Source organism: Anomaloglossus baeobatrachus, unplaced genomic scaffold, assembly GCF_048569485.1.
Source record: "Anomaloglossus baeobatrachus isolate aAnoBae1 unplaced genomic scaffold, aAnoBae1.hap1 Scaffold_118, whole genome shotgun sequence".
NCBI classification, from domain to species: Eukaryota; Metazoa; Chordata; class Amphibia; order Anura; family Aromobatidae; genus Anomaloglossus; species Anomaloglossus baeobatrachus.
In genome coordinates this window covers 228126-254376 of record NW_027441888.1, presented here as the reverse complement: position 1 = coordinate 254376, position 26251 = coordinate 228126, and the positions used below count along the sequence as shown (strand labels likewise).

The 26251-nt window shown below is 49.6% G+C and overlaps 1 protein-coding gene across 1 annotated transcript in view; it reads right to left on the bottom strand.

The window, feature by feature from the left end:
* The window catches only part of LOC142260522 (uncharacterized), a 200817-nt gene that overhangs the window by 156113 nt on the left and 18453 nt on the right, over window positions 1-26251 (bottom strand). Inside the window, exons 5-6 of the mRNA XM_075331970.1 lie at window positions 21118-21266; window positions 19523-19641 (exon numbers count right to left, since the gene is read on the bottom strand). Coding sequence (XP_075188085.1) covers window positions 19523-19641; window positions 21118-21266 — 268 coding nt within the window. The remainder of the gene's footprint in view (window positions 1-19522; window positions 19642-21117; window positions 21267-26251) is intronic.

Below are 26251 nucleotides of genomic sequence, written 5' to 3'. Positions count from 1 at the left end.
CCCTTCCTGGGGTACCTCATCACCGATACCGGACTGCAGATGGATCCCAAGAAGGTCTCCTCCATTCTCAACTGGCCTCCTCCTTCTGGACTGAAGGCAATCCAACGCTTTCTCGGATTCGCTAACTATTACCGCCAGTTCATTCCTCACTTCTCGGCTCTGACTGCTCCTCTCTCCGCTTTGACCAAGAAGGGGGCTAATCCAAAGGACTGGTCACCTGCGGCCGACGCCGCGTTTGGCGCTCTAAAACGAGCCTTTGCCTCCTCTCCTGTACTCCACCGTCCAGAGTTAAACCGCCAGTTCACCTTGGAGGTGGATGCCTCCTCCTCGGGAGCCGGAGCAGTGCTCATGCAGAAGTCCTCCTCCGGGAAGATGGTGACGTGCGGTTTCTTCTCCAAGAGCTTCTCCGCGCCTGAACGCAATTACACCATCGGTGACCGAGAGCTATTGGCGGTCAAACTGGCTCTGGAGGAATGGCGCTATCTTCTGGAAGGAGCAGTGTACCCTGTCATTGTTTACACGGACCACAAAAACCTGAAATACCTGCGGACTGCTCAGCGACTGAACCCACGGCAAGCCAGGTGGTCCTTGTTCTTTGCCCGGTTCGACTTCCAGCTTCATTTCCGACCCGCAAACAAGAATGTACGCGCTGATGCCTTGTCTAGGTCTTTCGTGCCCATGGAACAGGAGGAAGAGACATCTCAACCCATCATCTGTCCAAGCAAGATTATTCCGGTGGCTCCTGTCACCCTGGCCCAGATACCGCCCGGGAAGACCTATGTCTCTGAGACTGACAGGCAAAAAGTGTTACACTGGGGCCATGCCTCAAAAACAGCCGGTCATGCAGGTCAGAAGAAAACATGGAGCGCTATTGCACGTCATTACTGGTGGCCATCCCTGCGCACGGACGTCGCCTCTTTTGTCTCTGCCTGCTCCTCCTGTGCCAGGAACAAGACACCCAAACACCTGCCATACGGCCGTCTTCTGCCTCTGCCCATACCCTCAGTTCCCTGGCAACACATAGCGATGGACTTTATTACGGACTTGCCATTGTCCTCCGGACACACAGTCATATGGGTCGTAGTGGATCGATTCTCTAAAATGGCCCATTTCGTTCCTATGGCTGGACTGCCCTCTGCTCAGGAACTCGCGGACGCCTATATACATCACATCTTCCGCTTGCATGGCTTTCCATCACACATCGTGTCCGACAGAGGAACTCAGTTCACCTCCCGCTTCTGGAGGGCTCTCTGCAAACATCTGGGAGTGACTCTAGACTTTTCATCTGCCTACCATCCTCAGTCTAATGGCCAAGTGGAGAGGGTCAATCAGATATTGACCTCTTTCTTACGTCACTACGTGAACGCCCATCATGATGATTGGTCCACGCTTCTTCCTTGGGCGGAATTCTCCCATAATCACCACGTCAGTGAGTCCTCCTCCAGTTCTCCCTTCCATGTCGTCTACGGACTTCAGCCGTCTGTCCCATTGCCTGTATCCTCGTCCTCGGACATCCCTGCTGCTGATGCAGTACTCCGTGACTTTACTACCATTTGGGACTCAGTTAAGGCGTCCCTTGCACGGGCAACCCTGCGGATGAAGAGACACGCGGACAAAAGACGCCTAGATCCTCCGTGTTTCTCTCCGGGAGATCTCGTCTGGCTTGCTTCCAAGTACATCCGACTGAAGATACCATCCTACAAGCTGGGTCCTCGCTACATCGGGCCGTTTAAAGTCCTCGGCAAGATCAATGAGGTTTCCTACAAGCTGCAGCTCCCGGCCACGATGAGAATACCCAACTCCTTCCACGTCTCCCTGCTCAAGCCGGTTGTCCTTGGTCCCTTCTCCGCTGCCGCCAGCCCGGCTCCTCCTCCTATTGCTGAGGACGACATCTATGCGGTAAGGGATATCGTGGCCATGAAGACCGTACGTGGTCGGCAGTTCTTCCTGGTGGACTGGGAGGGGTATGGTCCTGAGGATAGGTCCTGGGAGCCCAGGGAGAACGTGGGCACTCCTCTGATCCGTGCCTTCATGTCCCGGTTGCGGGGAGGGGTGCGTGGGGGGGGGTACTGTCACGCTCCCCGGGTCCTCGGCTCCCCTCCCCGGGTCCTCTGCTCCGCTCCCCGGTTCCTCTGCTCCGCTCCCCGGGTCCTCAGCTCCGCTCCCCGGCTCACCTGCCATGCTCCCCGCTCTCCAACCTCCGGTGCCCGTCCTTCCCAGGCCCCCTGGTCTCCGCTCCCGGCGCCCGACGGCTTCCCAGGTCCTGGCCGGCTCCCCTGCGTCCTCCTCTCAGCTTCCTTCCCTGGCTTCTGGCACCCGGGCTGCGCGCATGCGCATTAGGGCGCGCGCGCGGTCACTGACCCTTTCTTAAAGGGCCAGTGTCAAATTACAGGAAATGATGCACATAGGTACAGGGTATATAGGGGGTTAATGTCCAAGGGAGCGGGGCCTGTTCTTCGTGTTTTCCCAAGCTAGGAGTCAGGTCTCCTTGTGTTTTGTGAGATACTTACCTCTCTATCTTCTAGAGCCGATCCTGCATCGCCATCCGGTTCTGCGGTACCTCGAACCCCGAACGCTGTCCATCTGCCATCCTGACAGTCCGTACCATCTCGGATCCCTGCGGTGACCCGTCATCTCGCTCCAACGGTTCCGGACCCCGCCTGACACCATCACGGCTTCCGAACCTGAGCTCCGTCACCCGGACCACCATCAGTGACCTCGTGGTCCCAGGGACTTCTCCATTTTCTCCCAGTGCACGGACTGTCCTGCTACCTACAGTGCTCCGGCTACCGGACTCCTTTCCCTCATCCGGGAGTTCGGCCCAGTGGATCCACCTCCAGGGTCTACCCGTCCATCTGGCCCTAACACTATCTATCAGATCGGCCACAGTTTGTACAGATGGGAGCAGTTGTGTCTAGCAGATTATTGAGCAGTGTAGGTGCCCCTCAGGGAACGCTGCTAGCGCCCTTTCTATTCACACTGTATACATCAGACTTTCAGTATAAATCTGATTTTTGCCACCTTCAAAAATTCTCGGATGACTCCGTGGTTGTTGGATGTATTAGGGGGGACCAGGGTGATAAGGAATATAGAAGGTGGTGTCAAATTTTGTGGATTGGTGCCATGGTAACTATCTACAACTAAATGTTAAGAAAACTAAGGAGTTGGTGGCCAACTATAGCAGGAGAAAGATGGAATGTACCGATCACTATTGCTGGTCAGGAGGTGGAGCAGGTGGAGAGTTACAAATATTTGGGGGTTCACCTGGATAGCAAACTGGACTGGAGATGCCACTCAGAGATGGTCTACAAGAAGGGGATGAGCAGACTGTATTTCCAAAGGAAACTGAGGTCTTATAATGTGTACAGCAAAATGTTAGAAATGTTCTACCAGTCTGTAGTGGCAAGTGCCATCTTTTTTGCACTCATATGCTGGGGTAGTAGTGTGCAGGTCTCTGATGCTAATAAGCTGAATAAGCTTATCAAGAAGGCAAGCTCCACTGTTGGCTGCAATCTTGACTCTTTTGAGGAGGTAGTGGAGAGAAGAACTCTGAAAAAGTGTATGGCGATTATGAAGAATAATGCACATCCATTATATGAGCTATTCATGAGACAGAAGAGCACCTTCAGTAACCGGCTAATCCTTCTGAGGTGTAAGAAGGAAAAATATAGGAAATCATTTGTGCCAACTGCTATGGGAATGTACAACAATAACATTAGTGTTAAATCATCAAGATGAATGTCTACTTTATTTCTTCTACTTTCAGTTCACCCGCTGTGTATGTCCTAATCTAATGTATAATGTTCTTCTGTCAACTCTACTGTCTTGTCAATTAAGTAATTCATGTTATTATTTAAGTTGTGCTGCTGTGATACCATAATTTCCCACGGGATCAATAAAGAGTATCGTATCGTATCAAGACATTAGTCTCTTCCAGCCAATCACTGACCTCAGCAACTTGTGCCAGCTACATCGGATGAGCCATGGAGATCTGTGATTGGCTGCAGCAATGTTGAAGTGATGCCACAGCCAAGCAGCATAGAACATGACAGCAGTGAAGACCATGCTCAATCTGGTTTGGTACTGTAAGGGTATGTGCACAGTCAGTGTTTGCAGAGTTTTGGAAGTAGCATGTTTTTCCGCGTCCGGAGTGCTGTGTTGTGCAGTACAAGCACAGTGGATGGATTTATAGAAATCTCCTGCCCACTGCGCTTCTTTTCTCTGCTCCATAAATTGATATATGGTGTGGCTTTATGAGCTGCAGCATGTCAATTTCTGTTGCTGTGGCCCGAGTGTTCTCCACAGGGAGAAAAAAAGCAAAACTTGGTAGCGAGCCGAACCCTGATAGTAGGCACAGACTGCTGCGTTCTCCTGCAGAGCACACTCACATTTCCACAGGCGGGCTGACACTGCGTCAGGTGCTGTACATGCAACCTAAGAGCTTAGATTGTAGTCTTCCATAAATAATTAATGTCAACACTTTCAAATCTAGAACTACTAATAGTATACTGATACATGACAGACTGAACATGAGTCAACAGTGTGATGTAGCAGCAAAAAAGGCAAACACAATCGTGGAATGTATTAACAGAAGCACAGAGTCCAGATTAAATGAAGTAATTATTGTGTCGCCCGGGGATAAGGGGTACTCAGATCCGAGCCACGGGGTCACTTCTGTGGGTATCACGGTGGCGTGACCCGGTCTGTGATCCCAGGTTCCAGAGAAAAGGGGGGATTAGGTAAGGGAGATTGTTCGTGACGCCACTCGTGGTGTGCGGTGAGGTAACAGAGCACCGCCGCTGCCGGTCAAAGGATCCTGGGGATGGTGATGGGCAGCAAGGTGGTGATTTTCCCTCCACAGGTAGGGTGTTGATGTCCCGGGACCCCAGTGTAGAGGATTGGGGAGGTGACGGCTTGGGCGGGGTGGTGCAGGAGTACTCACAGTATAAAGCAATAACTGACACGAGCCCAGGAATTAACCAAGTTGCTGGTAACTGGTGCCCACGGATGCTCTGAGGACGGGTCCCACACCGTGTGTGTAATTCAGGTGCTCTTCTCCTGCCTGAGGTCTGTGTCTGCTTTGTACACAGGTCTGGACTGGGTCCCTGCAGTCGGCACCGGGGGAGGGCCACTACCCTCTCCCGGTCCACTTCGGGTCCCACAAGCGGCTGGCCTATTCCTGAGGCCCTTGCTGCCGCTCTCCTTAGCTCCCCCACAGGAGCTGCTTCCAGACACCTCTCTCCCTGCAGACTGACTACAGCTCAAACTCTGCTCTGCTCTTTCTAAGGCTACTTTCAAACTTGCGTTCAGCGCAGTCCGTCACTATGGAGAATAGCGCAGTCCGTTAACGCACTGCGCGATTCTCCTTAGACTTGTATGGATGACGCACTGTAACGCAAGTGTCAGCGTTGCATCCGCTGGACGACGCAGCGTCGTTATTTCGACGCTGCGTCGGGCGGCAGGAACGCAGCATGTAACTTTTTTTGAAGAGCAGAATCCATAGGATTTCACTGCGCATGCTCTTTCTGGCTCCCTGCACCCATAACCAGGATACACATCGGGTTACTAAGCAAAGCACTTTGCTTGGTTACCCGATATTTACCCTGGTTACGTGTGCAGGGAGCCCGACACTTCCCCGCTCGGCTCCGCCCCCTCCCGCACTCCGTATGTACACACACACACACACACATACACACACACACACAGACTCACCTGTCCCCCAACGATGCAGTCCCCGCGGCACTGACGTCCTCAGCCATGGCACCGCTCGGCTCCACCCACCTCACACTTCGCCCCCCTGCACACATTCTCGGCGGCCGAACGATCAGCTGATCACCCGGCGGCCGGTTACTGTGAGTCAGTGGCATAGCTACTGCTTTTGGCACCTGGGGCGGTCATCAAATTTGCCGCCCCCCTCCGTTGGCCGTCGATAATCCAGAAACTTTCAAAAATCCGGAAAACCATCAAAATATTTTTTTTTTCATGGAACTACAATCAAAGATCTAATTGTAGACTGCTGCTATTAGTCCTAGACTTTCACCTTTTTACACACATGTAGGCTTATTATACACACACACAGCTCTGCTGCATACATACACACAACTCTGCTGCATACATACGGACACACACAGCTCTGCTGCATACAGACACACACAACTCTGCTGTATACATACACACACAGCTCTGCTGCATACATACAGACACACACAACTCTGCTGCATACATACAGACACACACAGCTCTGCTGCATACATACAGACACTCACTGCTCTGCTGCATACATACAGACACACAACTCTGCTGCATACATACAGACAGACACAACTCTGCAGCATACAAACAAACAGACACACAACTCTGTAGCATACATACAGACAGACACACACAACTCTGCTGCATACAGACACACACAACTGCATACATACAGACAGACACACAACTCTGCAGCATACATACAGACACACACAACTCTGCAGCTGCTACATACATATATATATATATACATACAGGCACACACAACTCTGCAGCTGCTACATACATACAGACACACACAACTCTGTAGCTGCTGCATAAATGCATACATACAGACACACACAACTCTGCTGCATTCATACAGACACACAACTCTGCAGCATACATACAGACAGACACACACAACTCTGCTGCATACAGACACACACAACTGCATACATACAGACAGACACACAACTCTGCAGCATACATACAGACACAACTCTGCAGCTGCTGCATACATATATACATACAGGCACACACAACTCTGCAGCTGCTATATACATACAGACACACACAACTCTGTAGCTGCTGCATACATACAGACACACACAACTCTGCTGCATACATACAGACACACACAACTCTGCAGCATATATACAGACAGTCACACAGAACTCTGCTGCATACAGAGACACACAACTGCATACATACAGACAGACACACACAACTCTGCTGCATACAGACACACACAACTGCATACATACAGACAGACACACAACTCTGCAGCATACATACAGACACAACTCTGCAGCTGCTGCATACATATATACATACAGGCACACACAACTCTGCAGCTGCTACATACATACAGACACACACAACTCTGTAGCTGCTGCATACATACAGACACACACAACTCTGCTGCATACATACAGACAGACACAACTCTGCAGCATATATACAGACAGTCACACAGAACTCTGCTGCATACAGAGACACACAACTGCATACATACAGACACACACAACTCTGCTGCATACAGACACACACAACTGCATACATACAGACAGACACACAACTCTGCAGCATACATACAGACACACACAACTCTGCAGCTGCTGCATACATATATATGCATACAGGCACACACAACTCTGCAGCTGCTGCATACATGCATACATACAGACACACACAACTCTGCTGCATACAGTACATACAGACACAGGCCTCCATTTATAATATAGCAGCCAGCCTCTCCAGGCCTCCATGTATAATATAGCAGCCAGCCTCTCCAGGCCTCCATGTATAATATAGCAGCCAGCCTCCACAGGCCTCCATGTATAATGCAGCCTCCCCAGACCTGCATGTATAATGCAGCCTCTCCAGGCCTCCATGTATAATAATGCAGCCTCCCCAGGCCTCCATGTATAATAATGCAGCCTCCCCAGCCCTCCATGTATAATAATGCAGCCTCCCCAGGCCTCCATGTATAATAATGCAGCCTCCCCAGGCCTCAATGTGTAATAATGCAGCCTCCTCAGACCTGCATGTATAATAATGCAGCCTCTCCAGGCCTCCATGTATAATAATGCAGCCTCTCCAGGCCTCCATGTATAATAATGCAGCCTCCCTAGACCTCCATGTATAATGCAGCCTTCCCAAGCCTCTGGCCACCGTGCACTCACTAATTTATATTTAAAAAAAAAAAAAAAAAAAAAAGTCCTCACTCTCTCTCTTCCTTCCATCGCTGCTGTCCTCACCGCTTTCCTCTTCCATCGCTGCTGTCCTCACCGCTTTCCTCTTCCACCGCTGCTGTCCTCACTGCTTTCCTCTTCCACCGCTGCTCGTCTTCCCTTCTCCTCGTTCTCCCGGTGCTGCGGTCGGCGTCCTCCCATCCTGCGCTCTGTGCATTCAGCACAGCAGTCGCACAGGAGTGACGTCACCGAGCAGCCACAGGGGAAGAATGATGATGCATAGCGCGGCACCGGCCACGCTATGCTTCATCATTACTGTGCTCGGTGACGGGGGAGCCGCCATAGACACCAGGCAGGGGGCCCCGCTGCCGCCGCTGACACCAGGCAGGGGGGCCCGGTGTCGGCGGCGGCACCGGATCATATAGCGGCCAAAATGCCGCCCCCCTGACACGTGCCGCCTGGGGCGGACCGCCCCCTCCTTTGCTACGCCACTGCTGTGAGTGATCAGCTGATCACCCGGCGGCCGGCTACTGTGAGTGATCAGCTGATCGTTCACAATAGTCTGCTGCCGGTAAAACTGTAAAAAAAAAACAAAAAAAAACAAAAAACGGATCCCGTTGTTTTGCAGCTTCCATTGTATCCGTTGTGCCACTATATGCAACACATCCGTTGCATCCGTCACACAACGTAATGCAACGGATGCCGTTCAACGCAAGTGTGAAAGTAGCCTAAGCTCCTCTTTCCCCCCTCCTGTTTTCCTGGGGAGGGGGTGAGTGGGGCCTGATTGGCTAGTGTGTGTCCGTGTGGGAAAACTCCCCAAGGGAGAGTGAGATCTTCACCAAAAAGATGGATGCAGACCTCTGTGACACCTGGGTTTTGCCAGGGCTGCACATTATCATCCTCTACTCTTTGGTCAAACCTCATCTGCAATTGTGGGCACCACGTCTTAAAAAATACCTCAACAAATTGGAGAAAGTTCAGAGAAGAGCAACCATAATGGTGAAGGTCTACAAACCATGTCCTATGAGGAACGGTTACAGGATTTGGGAATGTTTGGCTTGCAAAAATTAAAACGGAGGAAACTTAATACCTGTCTACAAACATCTCAAGGGCTTTCACACGGTAGAGGGGTCAACCCTATTCTCATTTGCACAAGGAAAGACTAAAAGCAATGGGGGTGAAACTGATTGGGAGGAGTAACAGGATAGATATTAGCCCACAACGATTTAGCTTTTTGATATAGAGCAGTAGAAATCCCAGTGGGCAGAAGGACCCGGTCCTTTATCCCACTAACTCTTGCATTAAAACACTCATTAGGACCTGGTCCTTTAACCCACTAGGATGTAGCTTTCTTACGTAGAGCAGGCTAAATTAGAGTGGGCAGAAAGACCTGGTCCTTTTCCCACCAAGTCTTGTATTAACCCCTTCACGACCCATGACGGATATATCAGTCATGGATCATGTGAGGTTAATGCCCGCCCCTTGCCATTGGCAGGCCACGGCGATCCGCGTACATATCAGCTGATTTCAACAGCTGACATGTGTGCCTCATACAGGCATACATACACATACTTATTTAAAGAGAAATTCACAAAAACACATATAAACAGACATAAATCTATACACAGTCATATAAACTGACATACATAGATACACATCATACATGCACACACACATTAGTTTATATTTTTATATATTTAAATTGTACATATTTCTAATATTGGGAAGCTGGCAACAGCCTCATTCACCTCACCGCTTGTCTAACAGACATGGCCACACATAGAGCACATTAACACTGCTGTATATACATCACAAGAGAGGCTGGGGACATACACATTACTGGGGGGCATACATATTACTGAGAAAAGGGGTATACAGCAATGAGGGGCATACAGCTCTAGAGGAGGGCAGTGACTCTGAGGTGGGGGGACAAACAGCTCTGAGGTGGGGGGTGACATGCAGGTCTGGGCATATACAGCTCTGAGGTGGGGGGGACATACAGGTCTGGGGGGTATACAGCACTTGGGTGGGGGGACATACAGCTTTAAGGGGGTATACAGCACCTGGGTGGAGGGTACATACAACTCTGGGGTATAGTAGTATGCAGCCCCCATATTCCTCCATAGAGTGTTATGAAGCCCCAATATGCACTATGCAGCCCCCATATGGCACTATGCAGCCCCCATATGGCACTATGCAGCCCCCATATAGCACAATGCAGACCCATATAGCATTAGGCACCTTCATGTAGTATACAGCCCCTATATAGCACAATGCAGACACATATAGCATTAGGTACCTTCATGTAGTATACAACCCACATATTGCACAATGTAGACCCAGATAGCAATAGGCACCCTCATGAAGTATACAGCCCACATATAGCACAGTACAGACCCAGATAGCATTAGGCACCGTTATGTAGTGCAGAGCCCCTATATAGTACACTGCAGAGTCAGGTAGCATTAGGCACCCTCATGTAGTATACAGCCCCTATATACCACAGTGCAGAGCCAGATAGCAGTAGGCACCCTCATGTAGTATACAGCGTGTATATAGCACAGCTGTATATAGCACAGTGCAGAGCCAGAGATAGCAGTAGGGACCCTAATGTAGTATACAGCTTGTATATAGCACAGCTGTATACAGCACAGTGCAGAGCCAGAGATAGCAGTAGGCACCCTAATGTAGTATACAGCTTGTATATAGCACAGCTGTATACAGCATAGTGCAGAGCCAGAGATAGCAGTAGACACCCTCATGTAACATACAGCTTGTCTATAGGCTATATACAAGCTGTATGCTACATGAGGCTGCCTATTGCTCTCTGGCTCTGCACTGTGCTGTATACAGGTTGTGCTATATAATATAGCGCAGCCTGTATACAGCATAGTGCAGAGCCGATAGCAGTAGGCAGCCTCATGTAGTATACAGTGATTAATACTCACTTCTCCTCATTCCCCCGCTGATCCGGTCTCCTCAGTGCGTCCACTGCTGTCGCTCGCTCTGACCTCAGCAGGCGCGCAGTGATGACGTCACCGCGCTCTGCTGCAGAGCTGTCAGAACGCCGACAGTTACAGCGGGGAGAATGATAAGCGAGGGATCATTGCTCTCAATTGTATCAGCAACTGCGATGCCAATACAATTAAAAGCGCGATCCTCGGCTGGGGGAGGGGGGCGGTGACAGCACGGCCACCGGGCCCCCCTGAGTAGCGGTGCGCCACTCCTGCCACGTGGGCCCCCCCTGGCAGCTCATGGCCCCGGCATTTGACCAGGTTTGCCGGGTGGTGGCGCCGGCCCTGGGTGGTTGCCATGGTAGCACAGGGTCATGTGATGACACCTGCTCTAACATGGGTCACTTTCTCTCAATGCCGACATAGTGCCAGCACTGAGAGTAAAGCAGCATGTATGCAGATCTCGGCTCTGTAGCTCAGATCTGAAGATATGGAAGAGAGATCGGATTGTTGATCTATATAGCCTCCTAGGAGTAATAAAAAAAAATGTAAAAAAAAGTTTTGAATTAAAAAAAAAACACAAAAAAACCCCTAAAAGTTCAAATCACCTCGCTTTAGCCTCATTGAAAATTAAAGGGTTAAAAAAATAAAAAATATTTGGTATTGCCGCGTTTGCGTAGCAGCAAAAAAATTCCAAACGCCAAAATTATTTTTTTTTGGTCGCCGCAAGTTTTGCGCAAAATGCAATCAAAACGTAGCATTTAGGCAAAAATGGTATCATTAAAAAACGTCAGCCTGAGACGCAAAAAATAAGCTGTCACTGAGCCATAGATCTTGAAAAATAAGAATGCTACGGGTTTCGGAAAATAGCGCAAAACGTACGCCACTTTTTTTGGACAAACATGATTTTTTTTTAACCCTTTATATAACAGCAAACCTATACATGTTTGGTGTCTACAAACACAAACTTGCACCGACCTCAGGCGTGTCTATATGACGTGTACGGAGCGGAGCCACAGGTGTATAACATGTATGGATTGTGTATTTATAATTGTTGTCAAGGGCTGACAATGTACGTCACTGGAAGCCGCAGATGTGTAGCAGAAGTCTTAGATGACCGGAGACAAGTAACTAAGGTACTGGAAGTCGCAGACAGGAGACGTCCTGGAGGCCACAGACAGGTCGCTGTGCACATAAAAACTAACAGTCTTACTACCAAGACACAGGTTTATGTCTTTATAGACTTTATATAGGCCTAGGAAGCTCAACACATGAGCACGCTGGGATACTTACAAAGCCCAATGTGGTGTACAAGGAAGTTTAGCAGACCGGGCTGTAGGGAGAAGAGCCCAGACCCAGGACAGGTGTGTGACAGTACCCCCTTAAAGGAACTCTCCCAAAAGAGTTCATAACTGCGCCACTGGGAACCATGGTCTTGGTATTCTGTCATTGGCTCACAAAGTGAGGTAATGGAAGCTGTAGGCAGACAGGAGACAAAGCCATCGACGGACATGTAGCAGATATCCTGGAAAACCAGGAACGAGTAGCAGAGGCACTACCAGTCACAGGCATACAGCAGAAGTCCTGAAGACTGCAGACAGGCTGCAGAGGTACTGACACCCACAGGCAGACAGGTAACTGAGGTATTGGAAGCCGCAGACGTCCTGGAGAAATCAGACAGGTGCAGACATACTGGAAGCCACAGGCAGATTGGTAGCTGAGGTACTGGAGGCCACAGATCGTCTGGAGATGTTCTGGAGGCTGCAGACAGGTCACTGTGCACAGACAAACGAATAGTCTTAACACTAGGACACAGGTGAGTATCTTGGTAGCCTGATATATATGAATTTATGTACATGTACCTCTATGCAATACTCTGTACCTCACTGCCCCCAGACAGTGTGATGAAGCAAAGGAAGAATAGTCTGTTATCATCAGCACAACACAGCTTAACTTCTGATAAATCTGGGGTCAGAGCAAATGCCTCCGGATAAACAAGCAAGCAAAACTCCTTGTCAAACAGTCTTTCAAAGAATAGTCTTCCTTCAATGCGTCCTCTTCCTATCTGTCTGTCCCTAACTGACTATTAATACACTGATCGGTCTTAGGTCAGTTGCTACTCACAGAAGTCTTTTACCCAAGATGGTGTCGGTCTCCCTCAGACTTCTTCTGATTCACTCTTAGATGATCTTATCCAAGCACTTTCTGGAGAAAAATTCGCTCAGATGAATTCCCCCCATCAGGGGTAGTAGGAGCTCCAAAGAAAGAAACAGGCAATCCTATTTGTCCAGAACACAGGAGTTCAACAACCTTCTCCCTCTCTCGCAGCCTTCTTCCTGTCACTCTCTTCTTGCTGGTGCAGTCTCCAGATCTCAACTTAACTTTTAACAGTCTGTTTACCCTACCAGGGAAACCTAATGTACCCTTACTGTCTAGCAGTGTGCCTACCCTCTAGTGAGAATTAGTGGCCATTTAACTTATAGCATAATTAATATATATATATATATATGTATGTACACACACATACATACATACATACTGTCACGCTCCCCGGGTCCTCACCCCCGCTCCCCGGCTCACCTGCCACGCTCCCCGCTCTCCAGCCTCCGGTGCCCGTCTTTCCCAGGCCCCCTGGTGCTCGATTCCGGCGCCCGACGGCTGCCCAGGACCTGGCCGGCTCCCCTGCGTCCTCCTCTCAGCCTCCTTCCCTGGCTTCTGGCACCCGGGCGGCGCGCATGCGCATTAGGGCGCGCGCGCGGTCACTGACCCTTTCTTAAAGGGCCAGCGTCCATTAACAGGAAATGAGGTTGAACAGGTACAGGGTATAAAGGGGGTTATTGTCCAAGGGGGCGGGGCCTGATCTTCGTGTTTCCTAAGCTAGGAGTCAGGTCTCCTGGTGTCTCAGTGCATGTACTCACCTATCTCTCTTCTAGAGCCGTGCCTGCCTCGCCATCCAGTCTGCCGTATCCTGAACCCCGAACGCTGTCCATCTGCCATCCTGACAGTCCGCACCATCTCGGATCCCTGCGGTGACCCGTCATCTCGCTCCCAAGGTTCCGGACCCCGCCTGACATCATCTCGGCTTCCGAACCTGAGCTGCGTCACCAGGACTACCACCCGTGACTCCGTGGTCCCAGGGACTTCTCCGCTATACTCGTGTGCAAGGACTGTTCTGCTGTTTATAGTGTTCCAGCTGCCGGACTCTTTACTACCATCTAGGAGTTCGGTCCAGTGGATCCACCTCCTGGGTCTGCCCGTACACCTGGCCGTGACACATACACACACACACAATACTTTATTAACAAACATACAAGTTTATCTTATGTACATTTTCATCCTGTTACACTCCATCCCACTTAAGATTTGGTGTCACGACAAATGAATTGCTACATCTTACATGCAGTACATATTCTGCAGGGTTGTACCATACCAGAGGAACACCAGCCATACTCCTTTCAGATCTTCGTAAGTCAGTACCTGCCATGTTTGTGTGGGCCATTTTTATGTCTGTCGGAGCAACAACACTTGGAGGTAGCTCTAGAACTACCGGAATCTGCAATGCCAGACCTTGGTCGTCTGGTGCTACGTTGCTGAAGTCATCACAGCAGTTGGCACACAAGGTAATTTGGCTGACCCATGACGGTTGGATCAGGAGAGACAGGTGGGCATGTGGGCGTGTCGGAGATACACCTTTTCAACCAGTTCCGGTTCAACATACGAAGGGGCCTGACATCCTTCAGGGACCACAGTGTACACACTTCCCCTGTAAATGGTGTTTCCACCACCATGTAAGGTGTAGCCTCCCACTGGTTGTCCAACTTTCCACCCAGGCGAGTAACCCGTACAAGTACCCTTTCGCCCACTAGGAATTCATCTCCGTGCACCAGTCCATGATCTCGATGGGGATGGTCCAGCACTTGTTCCCCCATTATCCTGTGGATTTCCCACAGCTTCCAATGGTGACCCTGAACCCATTCACTGGCTGTGCAATACTCGAGTTCCCCAGGTACTGACAGGTTTAGTTCCTCGACCTTCCGCCGAGGCTGCCCAAACATCATCATTTAAGGGGTAAACCTGTAGTGCTATGGACTCTATTGTTATAGGCCCACACAAGTTCGGGGATGAACTCAGTCCACCTCGCCTTCTGTTGCTGTTCAAGCGTCCTCAACATCTGTAGCAGCGTATGATTGAACTGCTCACAGGCCCCATTCCCTTGCGGATGGTAGGGTGTCGTCCGCGATTGTGTGATGCCATAGACCTGCAGCAACTCAGTCACGAGTTTACCCTGGAAGCAGGCCCCTTGACCTGAATGTAGCCACTGGGGACACCCGTAGGTCAGGATAAAATGCTTACAGATCACTTCTGCAGCGTATTCAGCGGTCTGGTGCCTGGTGGGGACAACCACGGCGAATTTTGTGAAGTGATCAGTCATCACAAGGCACGAATGGTGCCCACTCCTAGAATACCCAATTGTCAGGTAATCTACCATTAACACCTCCAGCGAGGCGAAAGTCACGATGGTTTGAACAGGGGCCCTTTGTTGAGGGGACTTATTCAACTCGCAGGGTTGGCATCTAGCACACACCTCCCTTACAACTTCTTCCAAGCCGGGAGCGTATACAAATTGGTGCAACCATCGATACGTTTTCTCAGGCCCAAGGTGAGCACCTTGGGTATTGGCCTCACGAGCAATGTCTGGGGCTGCTAAGGATGGGATTACTACCTGCCATCGGTACCCTAACTCAGCCGGTAAGTAGATCCAGCGATACAACACTCCCTCTGTTATAGTTAGTCTGTCCCACTGCCGTAACTTTTGCTTCTGCTAGCTCAGCTGAGCTCTAGCTTTCACATCAGGCCAAGTTTTCTGATTCACCCACCTCTTTACTCATGACAGCCAGGGGTCCACGTTCTGTAGATCGGCCCATTCTTGACGAGTCTTCCCCAGCAATCTGACTACTCGTGTCACCACCATACTTGAACGTGCCAGATCTAAAAACCCAGGTAATCACCTCAGGTTAGGAATTTCGGTATCCTCGAGATCTTAGTCTACCTCACACCCTGGCGCATCTCGCTTTACCCGTGGCAGGGCGTCCGCATTGGAGTTCCCTTTGCCGGATCGGAACAAAATCGGGTAATTAAATTTGGACATTCACGCCACTCATCTCTGTTCTAATGTTCCCAGTTTGGCGTTCTCCAGATGCGCTAGCAGGTTATTGTCTGTAATCACAAGAACCTCCGATCCCGACAGATACTCAGCAAATTATTCGGTCATGGCCCACGCCACGGCTAACATCTCCAGTTTGAACGAAGTATGGTTATCAGGGTTGCGCTCAGTGTCCCGTAGGGACCTGCTGACAGATGCGACCACCCTCTCCCGTCCCTCTAGCTCTTGGGCCAACACTGCTCTCAGCCCATGCAGACTTCCGTCCGTATACAGAGTAAAGGGCCGGTCAAAGCGAGCATATGCCAACAGAGGTGCCTGTACAAAAGTGGCCCAAATTTGGTTGAATGCCTGTTGTTGTCTATCGGTCCATTGGATAGGCTGATTCCTGAGATGTCCCCCTCAATAACTCATTCAATGGTTCAGACATCTTAGCGAAGTCCTTCACAAACCGACGATCGTGTCCGGCCAAACCAAGGAAGGCCTGCATGTCTCTCACAGTTCTGGGAGTGGGCCACTCCTGGAAAGCCTGTATCTTACTCTCGGCCAGACGCACCCCATCCGCTGACACCACATGTCCCAGATATTCAATCTGGGCCTGGAACAAACAATACTTCTTGGGTTTGTGTGACACCCCCGAACTAGTCAGGGTGTTACAGGGAACTGCACCCTCTTTTCTTCCTGGTGCAGAACCCACCTTCCATGGTTCTGGGATCCTAAACTTTGATGTTGCTTCCACCAGCATTCAAACCCTAGTCACTTTACAATGCACCCGGGCAGGCACACCAGTGGGTGGTCTAGCTGGAATAGGGCCACCCGCCTAGGGGGTCAGACAGACTGGTGGGAGGGACACAGTCAGAACAGTGGTAGCCCTCAAAGAGTGAAGAGCTAGGGGGAGTTGGAGCTCCCTGGGAAACTTTGGCTAGGTCGCAGACAGTGGTCTGGGACAGGAGGAGTCGGAGACCCGGTCGCAGGGTATTGGAGAAAGGAGCCAGACTTCGTTTTCGAGAACGGTCGGCCCTGGAGTACCTAGCAACCGAACCGGTACCGAGCACGGCGGGGCACTGGATCCTATATCACCTATGGAGGATAGTATCTCTATGAACTGTCCCCAAGAGCTCAGAGAACGAAGGCACCAACACAACGAGGGGGATAGGGCTTTCCAACCCATGCAGCCCACTGAAATCTCAAGTGTCAGCCATCGAGAGCACAGCTTCTCTACCTAATAGTGGGGAACGAGCCCCTAAAAGCTGCAAGCCGAGGGGTCACACGAAAACACCTAAAATTAGTGCAAGGAGGCAGGTCAAGACCACTAGCAACATTAAAGGGAGCGCATTCCCGGACGACCTCCCGCAGGGAGGCAGCAGCACCCGGAGACTTGGTTTACCTTTGTGTCAGAGTCTGCTTTGCGGTTGCATCACTACCAACACCGCATGAGTGAGTACGCTGTTCTCCCCTGCTTCCAACTAGCACTGCGCTGCCCTTCACCTCCACCATTCGAGTCCTGGGGCCTCCCCTACCCGTGGGTGGGGGAACGTCATCTGGCTGGCCCACTCCATCTTCCCTGGGTACTCCCATCGGCAGCGGCGGTACTCCCCTTACTGTGAACCACGGGTGGTGTCACAAACTCTTATCCCCTCTAAATACCCCCTTTCCATTTGAAGTGGCAGCGAGCCCCGGCTCCGGAAACCCTCAAGCCACAGGAGATCCCGGATCCGAGCGGTTTGACCGCTGCAGGGGCGGCACATTTGATCTTGAGTCCATTATCTTTCAGCCGGTGTAGCACTTGCCGCAGCTTCCCCAGGTGATGTTCACACGAATCTCCATATATAATGCAGCCACTGGTAGGTATAAATCATCAAGACCAAATACAGCACAAATACCTAAAAATTAACTTTTATTAATTCCTCTAAAAAAAGGGAAGGAACACCTTGCCTTTGTTTAAAAACAATGTCTCGCAGAGATAGACGTAATGTATAGCCCTAATAAAAATGAAAAAGGGCCTATACACCCTGCCACATGACATTAACAAAATGACACATAGAATATTAGTTGCGTACTGGCAGGTGTCACAACTGAACCAGGATAAGCACCAGCTGATTGATAAGGATGGGCTACACTCGAGACAGCCAGAAAGTGAGACTGCCGTCATCCCATTACAGCAGCCAGAAAGTGAGACTGCCATCATCCCATCACAGCAGCCAGAAAGTGAGACTGCAGTCATCCCATCACAGCAGCCAGAAAGTGAGACTGTCGTCAGCTCCCGACGCATTTCCTATATACTATTCATCAGGGGAGTTCATATACGGAGATGCAGGTTTTAATGAAAAAACCTCTAGTGGGTTCACAGATGGTGACAGCACGAATCCTCCCTGCTGCACCATGGTTGTTGTTAAAACCTGCATCTCCGTATATGAACTCCCCTGATGAATAGTATATAGGAAACGCGTCGGGAGAAGGAGAATTTGGGAGAGGACAGCTTGTCCGATTGGAAGGAATCCCGGATCCAGAGTGGAAAGAGCCCGTGGATACGCCTATGATGGTGGCAAACTGTCTTTTTGAAATATGATACACCGGCAAGGGTGAGATCGTTCCATATATTTCTATACAAGATCAGACAATGGTATGATGGGGATCTGCTTATGTTATTTTCCCTTAAGCATTGTCATTTCTGTTCTGAACCAGTGGGCACGTATTGGCTGTTTTTGACACCCTGTCAGGTGTTTGTGTACCCATCCTAACTGGCCTGAGGGCTGTTTGGTACATTATTATTGGCAGCACTATAGTGAAGGGGCTCTGAGGTCTCGAGTGTAGCCCATCCTTATCAATCAGCTGGTGATTATCCTGGTTCGGTTGTGACACCTGCCAGTACGCAACTAAAATTCTATGTGTCATTTTGTTAATGTCATGTGGCAGGGTGTATAGGCCCTTTTTCATTTTTATTAGGGCTATACATTACGTCTATCTCTGCGAGACATTGTTTTTAAACAAAGGCAAGGTGTTCCTTCCCTTTTTTTAGAGGAATTAATAAAAGTTAATTTTTAGGTATTTGTGCTGTATTTGTTCACACGAATCTCCAAATACACAGATTTAAAGTTGTAATTGCCTAGACCGTACTCCATCAGTCGCTGAAATGTGGCTGTGGCATTAGTCCGTCTGAAAGGCATTCGATTAAGCTCGTAGAGTCCCATTGGTAGGATGAAAGCTGTTTTTTGACGAACCTTAGCTGCCATGGGTACCTGCCAATAGCCACTAGCCAGGTCCAATGTGGACAAGTATTTTGCCTTTCCCAGAGCAGACAGAGACTCTTCAATCCTTGGTAACGGGTATGAGTCACACACGGTCTGCACATTCAGCTTGCGGTAAATCAACACAAAACTGTATGGACCCGTCCTTCTTCTGAACCAGTACAACCAGCGCAGCCCAGGGACTCTGACTCGGACGGATCATGCCATTATCCAACATTTGCGCTAACATACTCTTGACCTCCCGATAAAGATTCGGAGGAATCTGGCAATATCTCTCTCCGATTGGGGCCACATCCCCTGTGGGTATCTCGTGTTCTACCGCCTTTGTGCAGCCAAAGTCTTCATCACTCCTGGAAAAGGCAGACTGGTATTCCCATAGGGTAGTCTGTAGCGGTTACACCTGTTCTGGTGTTAGCTGAGTTGTATCCATCCCCATCAGCTCTATGCTCTTCTTACCATTCCACATGGGTGTGGGTGACTATTCTTCTGCAGCCCGCATCGACAGAGTTCAAGCAGTCTGGAAGTTTTCTTTCAACGTAAACTGATTCTTGTGGAGAACTTCTTCACCGCACACAAACACATCAGCCAGTTTTGAGCCCGCCACCAAAGTCGCCTCATGGCTCTGCAAGTTCAGACACCTCACCGGCACCCTCCCATTTTGTACAGTGGCCAGCGTCCTGGCGATCATGAAGCCTCCCATGCTTTCGGACTGTCTCACTGGCTCCAGAATTACTTCCACACCATTCAGCTTCCTATGAGTCTCCACCGGCATCAACACCGGCTTCTCTTGATCCGGAGAGATAGTGACAGCGGGGCCACGTGAGACGTACACCGCTCCCACTGCTCTTCCTCCTGCTGAACTCTGCTGTATGCCACACGAACGGACCATCTGCCGTAGGGCCCTCTGCGTGATCTTATGAGTTGTCGCTCTTTTCCTGTATCCTGGGCCATCACGCTTGAACAGAAGACAATCCAGTTTCCTCAGGATGTTCATCCCTAGAACCACCGGGAGATTTGGCCTTGCCTGCTTTTTCACTAGTATCACTCCCTTGGTTCCCAGCTTCTGTCCGCACAGCTGCACCTTCATCTATGCGATGCCCGCTACTGGAATCTCTTTATTGTTAGCCGCTTTCCGTTTTAATAAATGCCCCGATTCTGGTTTAGCAGCTTCCTTGAAGTACGTCTGGAAATATTCGACCAGCATAGTAGTCACCTCGGATCCAGTGTCTATCAGACACGCAAACTTCTTCCACGCAAACTGTACCTTTAGTACAAGACTCTCCGCAATCAGATCTTCTGAGCAGAGTTCGGGCATTGGTTCTCAGTTCTGCCTCGCCGTATGCCTAGCTACAGTGAGGGCTTCACTTTTACGACTGTCGCAGTTTCTTCTGTTCTGCCCCTCCGGCAATCTCGTTGCAGATGTCCAATCCCTCCGCATCTCCAACACTGGATAGGCCCTCTCATCCCGCTACCTCTATTCTGGGGCCGGCCACTGTTCCTCATTGTGTATAACGCCGTGACTGCATTTCCACCATAGGAGGCGGCATTTGTCCAGGCACGGGAGTATAGGGGCATATCCGTGCTGGGTATGTTGGTGGCATCCCCTGAGCCCGCATTTGTTCCGCCAGACTCTCCACAGTCTTCTGCAAAGCTGCTAGCTTTACTTAGACAGAGTCTTGACTCAATTCCCTTGTGTCAACTGTTTGCATGCGACTCCATTTCGGAGCAGACTTCACCTCCAGGGTCTGCGCCACTGCCTCTTGTTGTATTTCAGCGTAGGTAACACCAGGGGTACTCCTTGCGTTTAACAGTAGTTCGCTCCTTACATTTCATTTTGGATCCCCTCAATGAACTGATCACGTAAAATGCGATCAACCTCGGCCTTAGCGCCCACCGTTACATTCGACTTCTTCTTAATCTCCTGCTGCAATTCTTCCAATGTGATGCCATACTGAATCAGACTCTCTCTGCTCCTCTGGATTGGAGCGAAAAACTGTCCTCGTGTCGCGGGCGACGGGGCGCTGCTGCTGCTTGGTGGCTCGAGCGGTGTGCCGGATCCGGGGACTCAAGCAGTGCTCCTCGCCCGTGAGTGAAAAGGGGGTGGTTTGTTTGGGGATTTAGTCCGTGACGCCACCCACGGGTTGTGGTGAAGATGGGCACCACCGCTGCTGGTGACGGGGATCCCGGGAGCGATGGTAGGGAGCAGCTGTGATGTTGTTCTCCCCCTCCGTGGGTAGGGGCTGGTGGTCCCGGGGCCCGGTAGTGTGATAGGGAGGCAGGGTTGGCGAGGTGCAGGGATGCAGGGACAGCGCGGCGCGGTGCCGGATGGCACTGGGGTACTCACTCAGCAACAAATGCACAAAGTCTCCGGTAAACCAAACGGCTGGATGGACGGGTCCCGCAGCCAGCTGCAGAGTCTCTCCCCGGACAGGTGATGGTGGCTGTCTTTCCCTGCACCTTTTGTACTGTGTTGACTCCGATGGCTTCCCAAACGGTAGTCCGCTCCCCGGCGTATAGGTACCGTAGGAGCCCTTTTGCCCGCAGGTGCTGGCCCTTGGATCTCTAGCCTATAGCGGTGGCTGTATAAACGCACGTGTGGACTGTTGCCTTCTAGCGGGACTTGGCTGTTAGGAAACCCCTAGGGTTCCGGTCACACTCGGTATTTGACTATTGCCGGCGTCTCCAAGCCTAGTCGGAGTCCGATGGCCCTGCCTGTGTGCTTAACTTCACTCCGCTCCCTGGTTCGGTACTGGTGGGCCACCGCCCAACCCCGGTCCTACGGTTCCGCAGAGATCCGTCAACTCCTGCAGACGGCCACCACCGTCTGCCAACCTTGCTGTAAGTGCCTGGGCTCCGACCCAGACACCTCAAGTGTTAACTCCACTCACTTTCACCTCCTGAACTGCACTGACACTTTTCCCGCCTCCAGGCCTGTGAACTCCTCGGTGGGTGGAGCCAACCGCCTGGCACCGCTACACCTGGTGTGGACATCAGACCCTGGAGGGAGGCAACAAGGGTTTTTGTCTGACTAATGTAACTGTCTGGGGGGTGGGAGGGGGTGTGTGTGTTCTGTCTGTGGCTACCTGGCTAGTCCAGGGCGCCACACTCGCAGTTGTTCGGCCGTTGCCACATGGTTAAAAGCTTTTTCCAAGATCTAAATTATTTCTTCTACTGTCTTCCGCTGGCTTTCTGGTTTCAGCAGAACAACCTTGCAGGCATCTCACTTCAGAGCATTCAGTGCGACCTTGGGCTGCAGTATGGGGTGTACGCTGTGCAAGGCAAGGACGTTCTTCAGCCGGCCCACCCAATCACTGAACAGTAAGTTATACCCTTCGAACTTAGCCAGGTGATTTAGCAACGCGCCCGTTGCAGAGAAACCTATTAGCCGCTCACTGCTGGTCACCAAGGGGAAGGGGGTGAAGTACAACTGGGGTGTTGCAGAAATCTCCCACTTGGTCAGGGTTATCCATAGCGAGCAACGTATCCTGCCAGCTATGCCAAATACGCCGGATGCCGGTCGCTATGACTATTAAGGTACGATGGCACCAGGGCCGGCTCCAGGTTTTTGTGGGCCCCGTGCGGAAGAGTCCCAGTGGGCCCCATAAACACGCAGACACACACACATACACAGATACATACACGTACATATACATATTTAAAGACAAACTCACAAAAATACATATAAACAGACAAATCTATACAGTCATATACACTGACATACATAGATACACATCATACATGCATACATACAGAGACACACACTGCTATGCTGTATACATACATACACACACATACTGCTCTGCATGCATACATATAGACAGACAGACACACACACACTGCTCTACTACATACATACTACATACATATAGACAGACACACACATACTGCTCTGCTGCATGCATGCATACAGACACACACACACTGCTCTGCTGCATACATACATATAGACAGACACACACATACTGCTCTGCATGCATACATACATACAGACACGCATACTGCTCTGCTGCATACATACATGCATACATACAGACAGACACGCATACTGCTCTGCATGCATACATACAGACACACATACTGCTCTGCTGCATACATACATGCATACATACAGACACGTATACTGCTCTGCTGCATATATACATACATACAGACACGCATACTGCTCTGCTGCATACAGTTAGGTCCAGAAATATTTGGACAGTGACACAAGTTTTGTTATTTTAGCTGTTTACAAAAACATGTTCAGAAATACAATTATATATATAATATGGGCTGAAAGTGCACACTCCCAGCTGCAATATGAGAGTTTTCACATCCAAATCGGAGAAAGGGTTTAGGAATCATAGCTCTGTAATGCATAGCCTCCTCTTTTTCAAGGGACCAAAAGTAATTGGACAAGGGACTCTAAGGGCTGCAATTAACTCTGAAGGCGTCTCCCTCATTAACCTGTAATCAATGAAGTAATTAAAAGGTCTGGGGTTGATTACAGGTATGTAGTTTTGCATTTGGAAGCTGTTGCTGTGACCAGACAACATGCGGTCTAAGGAACTCTCAATTGAGGTGAAGCAGAACATCCTGAGGCTGAAAAAAAAGAAAAAAACCATCAGAGAGATAGCAGACATGCTTGGAGTAGCAAAATCAACAGTTGGGTACATTCTGAGAAAAAAGGAATTGACTGGTGAGCTTGGGAACTCAAAAAGGCCTGGGCGTCCATGGATGACAACAGTGGTGGATGATCGCCGCATACTTTCTTTGGTGAAGAAGAACCCATTCACAACATCAACTGAAGTCCAGAACACTCTCAGTGAAGTAGGTGTATCTGTCTCTAAGTCAACAGTAAAGAGAAGACTCCATGAAAGTAAATACAAAGGGTTCACATCTAGATGCAAACCATTCATCAATTCCAAAAATAGACAGGCCAGAGTTAAATTTGCTGAAAAACACCTCATGAAGCCAGCTCAGTTCTGGAAAAGTATTCTATGGACAGATGAGACAAAGATCAACCTGTACCAGAATGATGGGAAGAAAAAAGTTTGGAGAAGAAAGGGAACGGCACATGATCCAAGGCACACCACATCCTCTGTAAAACATGGTGGAGGCAACGTGATGGCATGGGCATGCATGGCTTTCAATGGCACTGGGTCACTTGTGTTTATTGATGACATAACAGCAGTCAAGAGTAGCCGGATGAATTCTGAAGTGTACCGGGATATACTTTCAGCCCAGATTCAGCCAAATGCCGCAAAGTTGATCGGACGGCGCTTCATAGTACAGATGGACAATGACCCCAAGCATACAGCCAAAGCTACCCAGGAGTTCATGAGTGCAAAAAAGTGGAACATTCTGCAATGGCCAAGTCAATCACCAGATCTTAACCCAATTGAGCATGCATTTCACTTGCTCAAATCCAGACTTAAGACGGAAAGACCCACAAACAAGCAAGACCTGAAGGCTGCGGCTGTAAAGGCCTGGCAAAGCATTAAGAAGGAGGAAACCCAGCGTTTGGTGATGTCCGTGGGTTCCAGACTTAAGGCAGTGATTGCCTCCAAAGGATTCGCAACAAAATATTGAAAATAAAAATATTTTGTTTGGGTTTGGTTTATTTGTCCAATTACTTTTGACCTCCTAAAATGTGAAGTGTTTGTAAAGAAATGTGTACAATTCCTACAATTTCTATTAGATATTTTTGTTCAAACCTTCAAATTAAACGTTACAATCTGCACTTGAATTCTGTTGTAGAGATTTCATTTCAAATCCAATGTGGTGGCATGCAGAGCCCAACTCGCGAAAATTGTGTCACTGTCCAAATATTTCTGGACCTAACTGTATATACATACATACATACATACAGACACGCATACTGCTCTGCTGCATACATAAAGACACGCATGCTGCTCTGCTGCATACATACATGCATACATACAGACACGCATACTGCTCTGCATGCATACATACAGTTAGGTCCAGAAATATTTGGACAGTGACACAATTTTCGCGAGTTGGGCTCTGCATGCCACCACATTGGATTTGAAATGAAACCTCTACAACAGAATTCAAGTGCAGATTGTAACGTTTAATTTGAAGGTTTGAACAAAAATATCTGATAGAAATTGTAGGAATTGTACACATTTCTTTACAAACACTCCACATTTTAGGAGGTCAAAAGTAATTGGACAAATAAACCAAACCCAAAAAAAAAAATTTTTATTTTCAATATTTTGTTGCGAATCCTTTGGAGGCAATCACTGCCTTAAGTCTGGAACCCATGGACATCACCAAACGCTGGGTTTCCTCCTTCTTAATGCTTTGCCAGGCCTTTACAGCCGCAGCCTTCAGGTCTTGCTTGTTTGTGGGTCTTTCCGTCTTAAGTCTGGATTTGAGCAAGTGAAATGCATGCTCAATTGGGTTAAGATCTGGTGATTGACTTGGCCATTGCAGAATGTTCCACTTTTTTGCACTCATGAACTCCTGGGTAGCTTTGGCTGTATGCTTGGGGTCATTGTCCATCTGTACTATGAAGCGCCGTCCGATCAACTTTGCGGCATTTGGCTGAATCTGGGCTGAAAGTATATCCCGGTACACTTCAGAATTCATCCGGCTACTCTTGTCTGCTGTTATGTCATCAATAAACACAAGTGACCCAGTGCCATTGAAAGCCATGCATGCCCATGCCATCACGTTGCCTCCACCATGTTTTACAGAGGATGTGGTGTGCCTTGGATCATGTGCCGTTCCCTTTCTTCTCCAAACTTTTTTCTTCCCATCATTCTGGTACAGGTTGATCTTGGTCTCATCTGTCCATAGAATACTTTTCCAGAACTGAGCTGGCTTCATGAGGTGTTTTTCAGCAAATTTAACTCTGGCCTGTCTATTTTTGGAATTGATGAATGGTTTGCATCTAGATGTGAACCCTTTGTATTTACTTTCATGGAGTCTTCTCTTTACTGTTGACTTAGAGAC